The sequence below is a fragment of the Monopterus albus genome, unplaced genomic scaffold (assembly GCF_001952655.1).
Source record: "Monopterus albus unplaced genomic scaffold, M_albus_1.0 scaffold58.1, whole genome shotgun sequence".
NCBI classification, from domain to species: Eukaryota; Metazoa; Chordata; class Actinopteri; order Synbranchiformes; family Synbranchidae; genus Monopterus; species Monopterus albus.
The window spans coordinates 2,931,434-2,941,355 of record NW_018127938.1 but is presented as its reverse complement, the minus strand read 5'-3'; the positions used below and the strand labels follow the sequence as shown (position 1 = coordinate 2,941,355).

General features: G+C 43.1%; 1 protein-coding gene across 1 annotated transcript in view; it reads right to left on the bottom strand.

Moving 5' to 3' along the window:
* Positions 1–440: 440 nt before the first annotated feature.
* Positions 441–9,922, bottom strand: part of ano8b (anoctamin 8b) — a 16,856-nt gene continuing 7,374 nt past the window's right edge. Inside the window, exons 5-19 of the mRNA XM_020602825.1 lie at positions 9,256–9,352; positions 8,904–9,020; positions 8,595–8,722; positions 8,323–8,484; positions 8,080–8,232; positions 7,849–7,979; positions 7,701–7,752; positions 7,531–7,605; positions 5,434–5,681; positions 4,572–4,731; positions 4,011–4,415; positions 3,579–3,770; positions 3,156–3,287; positions 2,676–2,786; positions 441–2,530 (exon numbers count right to left, since the gene is read on the bottom strand). Coding sequence (XP_020458481.1) covers positions 1,793–2,530; positions 2,676–2,786; positions 3,156–3,287; positions 3,579–3,770; positions 4,011–4,415; positions 4,572–4,731; positions 5,434–5,681; positions 7,531–7,605; positions 7,701–7,752; positions 7,849–7,979; positions 8,080–8,232; positions 8,323–8,484; positions 8,595–8,722; positions 8,904–9,020; positions 9,256–9,352 — 2,901 coding nt within the window. The 3' untranslated portion in view covers positions 441–1,792. The remainder of the gene's footprint in view (positions 2,531–2,675; positions 2,787–3,155; positions 3,288–3,578; positions 3,771–4,010; positions 4,416–4,571; positions 4,732–5,433; positions 5,682–7,530; positions 7,606–7,700; positions 7,753–7,848; positions 7,980–8,079; positions 8,233–8,322; positions 8,485–8,594; positions 8,723–8,903; positions 9,021–9,255; positions 9,353–9,922) is intronic.

Sequence of the window (9,922 nt, the reverse complement as noted above, 5' to 3'; positions counted from 1 at the left end):
TTAATGACCCCATAATGCATTTCCATTTTAAAGTGCTCTTAACCTGCCGCCAGCAAGACACCAGACTTAATTTCACCGTCACTGATGACTAGAAACTGATGTTATAAGTAGACACAGTGAATAAATGTGGCTCGGCAACACATTTTTCTATGCCGATAAGCTCTGGCGCCACCTTCTGGACACCCTGCAGACGTGAAATTCTAGTTAATGGTCGATGATGTGAGGAACATACCGGCAGATGACAAAGGAAAAACTTGAATGAATGATTGATGTCTACCAGGATGACAGTGCCCTCATCCATAGGACACAAGGGGTGATTGAATGATTTGATGGGTGTGAAAATAATGTGAATCATGTACTATGACATTCACAGTCACCAGATCTCAACCCAGTTGAAACTATGGGAGATTTTAGACCCATGTGCTTGACAAAGCTGTTTGTTTTTTTACCATTAATGGTAAAAGTACAGGGTTAACAAAATATACAGACAATGCACCTTGGATTAACAATACAATCTAAAAATACCACTTTGGTTAAAAAACAAATTATCAGGAAATGGCGCATATAAAAAAAGGCATGGAGCTTAACTTAAAAAGCTATTGTTAAAAAAAGTATTTGAATATTTAGGAAAACCCCATAGATGCTGGGAGCAGAGAGGAGTGCCACGGCATGTACTGTGTGAGAGGAGGAAATCAAACAATCCAGCTTTTGCATAATGTTATGATTCAGGCTGGTGTCAGCCCTCTCTCCTGCAGGGAGCTTTCTATGCAGGGCATCGGTGTTTAGTGCAAATGTTACTTCTTTAACTCTGCACTTGTTTGCCAAGTCTGGTGTGGACCGGAGCACCATCTGTGTTTACAAGAAGCTCTGCTGGCTGGGATAGAGAGCAGCGCTCAACAGGCATCTATGCTCCATTTTCTGAAAATCACCTTTGTTTACATCTGCTTTTTTTTTTCTTTTTCCTAGTCTCTCATCCACTTACAGTCTCTTGGGGAAAATACTGGTATACGACAGCTTGACTTACTAAGCTCTTTACTTTGTTTTCAAACAAACCTGATTCTGCCATAGGGTGGGGTGGAGTGTACAGAGCTTAAATATCACCTCTGCTTTGAAAATAAAGCTGGTGATGCATCATGGTTGCTTATTAAGGGAGGGTTTTTATGATAAGAATAACTGAAGCTAACTGATATTGCTTTTCCATTTTTCCCACTTCCATATAAAAGGGTCCAAGAATTCCTCAGTTAAAAATGACACGTATCTAATGATCACTTGTGTTGTGATAGCTAAAAAACACTCTCAGTAGTAGTTTGATGTACAATCTGTAATCCTGCCATACTACTGTATATTGAAAATTGTTTTGTCGTCTGTCCTCCACTCCACTGTGTCCTAGTGTGTGTCTCCCAAATACAATATTTGACTTGAAGAAATCAAGAAACACAGCTCTTTACTTTAAAGGCTTAAAAATATTAGAAACGCAGCTCATGCATTTCTTCATGTATTGCAGAGAAGGAAGGATTTGTATTGTTTGTGTGTGTAAGGGAACATGTGTGTGTGTTTTTACTGGGTGATGATATGAGGGCTTATGTCTTTTGTTTTTTTTGTCTCTCAGCAAAAACAGCAAACCAAAACAACAGTCATCTTCCATCAGTTTCATCTTTCCTTTCACTACTTCAAGTACTTCTACACTTGGCCCGTGACAGCGCAGAGGGCAGGTCAGGCCTTGGCCCACAGTAAACACTTCACTTCTTCAGTTGAGGTGTGACCAAAGACAGGTTTATTCTCTCTGGAGCTACTAGACTTTAGAGCCAGCTGGGTCCAAGTGTGCTGAATGCCCGTTCTCGAACTCTTCTCCTCTGGGCGAGGGGATCTCATCCGGAACACCGTTCAGGTCAGCCCTGGATGGATGTCTTTCTGATGCCTGTGATGATGGTCCTTCTCCAGATCTGGGCAGTGGAGCCCCATTCACACATGTCACCCCCTCAGACTTCCCAAAGTTGAACAGTTTCCCAGGGTTGAAGGCTTTGCTGGGTGACTGAGATCGCTCCTGAGAGCTGCTACCTGATGATGAAGATGATGTTGCTGTTGCTGTGGCATTAGTGACTGTGGTGACGCCCGCAGAAGCCGCAGTACCTTCTTTCTTATTTTCAGGTGACTTGAGGAATTTGAAGCTCAGGAACCCAGGCAGCTTTGGCTCGCTGCCGGTGGGTGACTGAGGGGAGCGGGCGCCACCCGACGAGAACTTACTCTGCAGAGGGATGATCTGCTTCAGCTTCATCACGTTATTGTTAGCCAGCAGAGAGCTGGGCCTCTTGGGTTTGTCCGATCCAGTACCCCCTCCTCCTCCACCCCCAGGGCGTGACTTGCTGCTGTGACCTTTGTCATGGTGATGATCCCCTGAGGCGTCACCCTTGTTGTCGTCCCGTTCCCTTTCCCTGCGCGCTATATGCTCTGCCTGCCTCTGCCGCTCCTCCTCCTCCTTCTTCCTCCTCTGCAGCTGCTGGTAATGCTGCTGTGCCTGCCGCTCGTGCTTCTGTATGACAAGGAACACATTCCACCAGTGCATTTACTAGAATCAGCACTAACCCAGCTAACCATCACAATACTAGCTAGCTAGCAAACAAACTCCTTACTACAATGAGAACCCTGCATTAGTCTTACATTGTCTGAGAATTTACCTTAAAGGCCTCCCTGCGCTGATAATCCAGTTTAGCCATCTCCTCTCGGACCCATGTAGGAATGTCAGGAATGGCCACATGGATGATGTACTTCAGGAGAACGGCAAAGTGCTGCAGACAGACCAGCAGATATAAACAAAAATATAACTAAATGTAAAAACTGTGTGGCAGTCAGAAACTGGTCACAATGTTTCACAATACTGTTGCACAACAACATTTAGGCTGTGTTTTCTCCTTGTGAAAGGGCGGACTTCTTTATCAGGCCTTTACTGACCAGTCACCATGTATACTTCTAGAATGTTTTTTTTAAATCTCCTTTACAGGTATATAAAAACACATGTTAAAAAATTAAATGATTGATTAGCATACATGTTGTGCTGGTTCATAAGAAAAGGGTGATGCTGAAAATGCCGGTGTCCAGAGAAAAGGTGTGACAAAGCACTGCTCTAATCACTGACAAGCGAGAACGAGCTGTGCTACCTCAAGGATGACGATAGAGATGATGGCCATCTCAGGGCTGAGCCATGGGAAGAGACGTTGTAGCTGACCACACTGTCCAATCAGGTAACAATTCACTATGATGGCAATCAGACCCATGATTTCCATCGCAGTCTGTGTAAGAAAAAAACATTCTTAATATTAACAATGTCTTCTTTTGCTGAGAACATAATAATCAGTTCTGCTCAGTTAATTCATTCAGTTCTTGGTAATGCACCATAGTTAAGGTTACTAGTGTTTACATGATCATCAGCTGTCTTCAACTTTTATAGCCAGTGTTTTTGATTTAAACAGCACATGGGGATATCACTAGGCAATGAATTCTGTCAACTTTCAACCAAGACAAAAAAAAAAGAAAAAGAAAAATCTCATGAGCTCATGTTATCATTTACAGGTATCACTGACCTGCCACTGGCCGATGCTCTCCACTCTGACTCCAAAGGGCCTCTGCAGACCGGTGCAGAGCTTAAAGGCATCACTGCGGATCTCAATGATGTTGTTGATGAGAGCGCACATGGCAGCCAGAGGGAAGGCTGAGGAGAAGAGCACCACGTAGCCAAACTGGACAAACATCTCTTGGTAGTCCTGGAAAGTGTCCTGAGAGGGACAAAATGGATCATTACACCAGCTCTACCAAGTATCATTTAAGTGCTGCTATTTGACAGCTACCAGCTTTCAGTTTAGCTTATGTTTGAGCTAGAGAAGGAGCAGCAAATGTGACAATTTGTATGTTTTTGTATTAAAAAAATAAAATGACAAGGTAGACACTGTGCAGTTTCCTGTACATGCCATTATACAACAAGGGGGTGCAGGTTAAGTTTAGTATGCACTCCTTACAGCATATGTCTGCATGCAGCTCTCCATCTCAGCCTGAGTGAGTGTGGTGCTCTCTCTCTCTTCAGGTGGGTCCATCCATGAGTCCCTCTTTATTTTTGACTCAGGTCTCTCTGTGCTCCTGCCTCTTCTTCTATGTCGCATTGTTGTGTCGCTCTCAGACCCAGCAGGCAGCGGAGCAGCACCAGCTACAGCAGCACCAATTCCCTCAGTAGCACCTGTCCCTCCCCCACCAGATTCCTTCACATCATGAATGCCGTTATCGTTATCGTTATCGTTATCGTCATCGTCGTCACACATTTCAAAGACAGAGGCAGGGTCCATTCCTTTTTCCACCATCGTGGGGCTCCCCTCTTCCAGGAAACTGTTGTCCATGGCTGCCCCACTGCAAATTGGTCTTCTGTCCACCTAAATAACAACAGCAACAGTCAGCAACACCAAAACCCATTATTCCTAACATAACAATTGTTGTTACTGTATTTGCATATCACCTTTTTAAACCAATAATCAGAAACAAGAGCAGAAGATTCACACATAACATTATGCTATCACACAGCAGTGTACCTTCTCTATGAAGCTGACTTTCCTCAGCTTCAAACCACAGTCGATCAGACTTTCCTCCTCTGACTCTCCTTCACTGAACCTCCCACTGTCGGCCTCGTCCCTCTCACCCCCCTCCTCTTCATCAGCAACCCCACATCCCCCGTTCAAACATTTCTTTTCCCTGTTGAACAGTTGAACAGACCAACAAATGTCAAACAAAATGTGTTAACTGCTCACAGTGGTGATGGACTATTTACTCTCTGACTTGCATGAATCATAGCTGCATGTAGTGCACAGACAATGGCAGAGGAAGATCAAGTGGCCTTCTATTTAAACCCAGGCAGGTCTGTCGGTACTGACTAATACTTTGAGTGCTGGTGTGAATGGCAAAAGTAAATACATTAATGTCATTGTTCATCCCACTGATCATATAAGATTGTTGCCGTTTCTTTTAACACACTACGCTGATCAGCCATAACATTATGACCACCGACAGGTGAAGTGAATAACACTGATTATCTCATTACAATAGCACCTGTCAGTGTGTGGGGTGAATTAGGCAGCAAGTGAACATTCAGTCCCCAAAGCCGATGTTTTGGAAGCAGGAAAAACTGACATTAGAAATATGGCAGCAAAGAGATTCACACAAGATGTAGTGTGAGCCTCTGAGTGACACCGGTGACAATCAACTGCCGCATTGGCTCCTGTGTACACAGTATTAGGCAAGTGGTCATAATGTTATGGCTGATCAGTGTACATCAGTAGAGGATTCATCTCAGCTCTTTTAAACTTGCAACCCCACTGTACATGTAAATTTTACTGAGGTATAGAGAATGTTTATTGGGTTTATTAACTGAATGAGAGTTTAAATAATGACTCTGACCTTTTTTCTGGCTGCCCCACCCCAGGCTTGGCGCCCCTCAGTCCGGGTTCTGGCACGGTCTGCTCGGTGGGAGAAGCCTGGGCTTTTCCAGCTGCCAGCCGGGCATATTTTAGCAGCACTGAGAGCAGCAGGTCCCACACAGCTCGCAGAGTAAGCTCACCCAGCTTGTGGCGCTCATACAGGTAAGGCTGCAGCACTTCCTTCACATTCTGAAGGAACTGGCGTATGATGAGCAGAGTGGCCAGCATCTGACAAGGACAGGGAGAAAGAGTCACAAACAATGACCTGCCATACTGAGTGAACACAGTAGCATTCCCTGGAAAAATGCAAATAACTTGGTATGCAAGGGGTTAGACAGAGCTGGTCAGAAAGCGAGAGGACCAGCAGGACAGAAAATATGAGAGCAGTGAGATGCAGTCTTATGGAACAAATGCAACAAATCAATCAAAACTAATCTCTATGCAGACTTTATTCACAAGCAAATAAGACAGAAAAGTGCTGCTGAATATGTGCCCTGTACATTCAAAATGTTTTCTGTCACTGACAGCCTCAATTACATCCACCATCTAACTGACTGTGGCTTTGTCCATCAAGGCCATTAAAACCACATTTCAATGGTATACGATGCATTGAGGCACAAGAAAAATAGTTACAGCTTATAGAAATGTTAGCAAAAACAATGCAAACAGACCCCAAGTTGTAACAAATCAGATTTATGCAGTAACACTCCAAACCGAGCGGTGAGTAGGTCTCCGCCACCAGAGGACAGACATACTACAGACTGCAGCATCACAAAGCTTACTGTTGGCTCCAGTCTAAAAGCAATTTTTCCAGGTCAATTAATGCTGATGCACAATATACTGGAACTGCTAGCTATAGCACAGAATGCAAACAAGCATGAAATCCTGACAGGGCGTGGACAGAAAGTTATTTTCAGTCAATGAGAGAAACCTGAGAAGAGGAGTTACTGCTCTCCCACTGTTACTGTACCTACTGGGCCAGTCATCCCAGATAAGTCAGAGTCAAACACTGGCAGAAACAATCAGACCACATGGTTTTCATTTCTGACACTTAAAGGACCACACCATTGTTTTTGAATGCCTTAGTATACAGCGTTTTGTTTCTATTTATTTCACTACAATTATCTAGAAACAAAAGTCATGTCTGCTTTATTTATCAAGGTTATTTTAGTCTTACGTGGTCATGTAGTTCTAAATTACAACAAATTTACTGTAACAAAAAGCCGGGCTGAATTGGTTTGTTACACAGACATGAGAAAACTATGAAGTCAGGTGACGGTAACAGAACATGACAAGCTGGATGAGGTGGCACTTTGGCTGAGAGTGTAAGAGAAAATGACAGAGTGAGAAACTGAGGTACGAGTGGTGATAGTTACATCAAAAACATGATTCACACAATCTATACGTCAGGAAAACACCAATAAAAAAACGTTGATGCCACATTCGCATGTCTGTTTGGGCAGAAAGCTACTCAAAGATTTTTAACAAGGAATGTGAGGTGGCCCACTGGGAAGAAGATGTGTTGTGTGGTTTCAATCAGTCAGAAAAAGAAGCATGAATCATCTCCTGATAGTTACATTTTAAAATAATGCATGAAACCTCTCGTCTATCACCAAATTTGGAGTTGCAAGTGCTCACCAGAAAGGACAAAGACAAACCACAATATTTTTTACCAAGCAAGCTGCAAGTTCATTGTCAAAATGTGGCATGCAGAGGGACGACGGAGGTGACCAGAAATGGACCTCCCACCCAGACAGAGGTGGGAGAGGGGTCATACTTTGGACCTGAGTAAAGCCCTGGAGAACCAGGCACCAGAGACCACAAGCATCTTGATCTTGAAGAAGAGGAAAGGCAGCACATTCTCCCAGAACTGCCGCTGTAGACTCCTTAACAGAGACAACACCAGCAGCATCTTCCACAGATGGATAAATGGATGGATGGTTATGGAAATCAATGCATGTAAGAGAGCAAAGCATTTAAGAATGGAAGACTGCAGCCATGAGATTGAATCTTCCAGTGTTGGAAACCAGAAGAACTGAAACAACATCAAACAAATTACAGCTGGAAGGTTTCTTACCTCTTTGAGACGCTCCATGTCTTTGAGGTAGAATCCAATGTAAAAAAGGCTGAGATAAGAATTTACAAACTGAAACTGCAAGAAAAAGAAATGCCAGGGTTTCTTAAAAATCAGAAAAGATTCTAGAACGCATAGTTAAATTAGAAACTGTGAAATGACAAGCCACTCACAAGAACCATTTTGATGATGAGATTTTTCTCATAGGCACTCTGAAGTCTATAGAGATTACTAAAGATCCACAAGGAACATTATAACAATTTAATTAAGATTATCTGCTCTGAATGTAACTGTAGATTTGGATCTCTGGAAGCTTGACTTTTACCCATGTCGTTGAGCCAGCAGGCAATTTTCCTGTACACCTCGTCACATGCACTCACAGTGATAGCCAGCATGATTTTGGGGATGAAGCGAACAAGCCGAGGCATTTCCTTGATCCCCATCACAAACTCCTGCAGTGACACAATCCCAGATTTTCATTCACCACCTCAACATTAAGGGCGGGTGAGCAGTTCAGCTTTTTGGAGAAGGTGTTTTGTCTTGCTGACTAACCTGCAGCTCGAAGCAGATAAGCATGATCAGGAAGACAAAGCAGAGACAGAGGATGCAGATCGGCAGGCTGACCAGCCACCTGAATGCTCGTCTCCGCCATGGAGGGTAGTAGAATTCCTCACGTCCTGTTATGGGACTGCAGCGCTTGACCCCCTGCCGACAAAGAAAGAGAGAAGAAGGCATAAAAGGGCCCGAAGTAGGCATGAGATGTGAGAATAGAAGCGGAGCTTTCACTTCTCTCACCCAGAACTGAGGCCGTGGTTCCTCCAGGGATTCAGGAGGTGTGTCCAGTGTTCCCCACCTGTACGCCAGCTCAGCCCCCCTCCTCTTCCACCGTTCCAGAAACAGCGTGGCCCACACCACATTGAACAGTGCAAACACCACACAGCAAATGTCACGGCTCGTCTAAAACACCCCAAACAAAAACACACAGATGCTCAAGATTATGGTTGGCAAGTATCATTGTTCAGTCAGGGATTTAAGTTGTTTTAAGATATGATGGCTTTTCTCCTCACCTGATCTGACTCGGTGAGCATCCACAGCACAAAGCCGATCACAGCAGGATATAACATAGAAGTGGTGTAAAATCCCAGCCAGGCAAAATACATAGCAATCTTCACCCCAAAATAGTCACAGATGTCATCTATAAACACCATGGAAAAACAGAACTTAGAATAAGTAAGATCATTAAAAAAAACAAATGTAAAAAGTGCTGAATATGGAACTACTTTACATGACAAGTATGCCATTCAAACTAAGTCAGGACCATTACTGTGTTCGGTTGATATCAGTGTGTGTCTGAATATATGGTTCGCTATACTGACCTAAGGGCTGTTTCTCACAAACAGCCTGGACCCAAGACTTCATGAGCTGACTGAGGATCCTCTGCTCATGGAGAGGAAACACCTGCTGGATCACACCTCTTGCACTCAGTTCTTGGACTGTGGATAGTAACAAAGCATAGAATAAAGCAAGATGAAATTAATGCAACTTTAATTTGTTTAAAGAGAGAAATAGAACCGTGTATAGCAGTTAACAGAGTAGATACAGTATTAAGAGAAACTATGAAGTGAAGTAAACCATAAGGTCGATAACATGCCTCCTTACAATTTCAAACCCAAACCAAGTGAGGGATTATTTCCACAGCCGAAACATTGATTAAAGGAAGCAGCTTACTGATAGGCTGGCCCTCCAGGAAGTTGATATTATGAAGCACCTCCCCATTTTTGGCACGTAGATTGTCCAGCCAGTATTTAATGATGCTCTGTCTCTCCTACAGTAAACAGGGGGTGCAGGCAAAATGAGGCTTTGACAGCATGTTTACTTGCATATGGGTGTGAATTGTTCCCCAATAATATGAAAATAGCAAAGGTTATTCCACTGTATAAATCTGGTGATAAGCACAACTTCACAAATTATAGACCGGTTTCTCTGTTGTCACAATTTTCAAAAATTCTGGAAAAACTCTTTAATAACAGATTAGATACATTTATTGACAAAATAAAATCCTCTCTGATTGCCAATACGGTTTTAGGTCGAACCGATCGACATCTTTGGCCATTACCGACCTGATGGAGGACATTACAAGTGCTATGGATGAGAAGAAATACACGATGGGGATATTTATTGACCTAAAAAAAGCATTTGACACAATCAATCATGAATTATTAATGGACAAGTTAGAAAAATATGGGATCAGAGGAATGGTTCTGAAATGGATTAGAAGTTATTTGACACAGAGGCGTCAATTTGTGAAGTTGGGTGAATACCAATCAAGTGAGCTGGATATTGTATGTGGAGTGCCTCAAGGTTCTGTTTTGGGACCTAAATTATTTATACTATA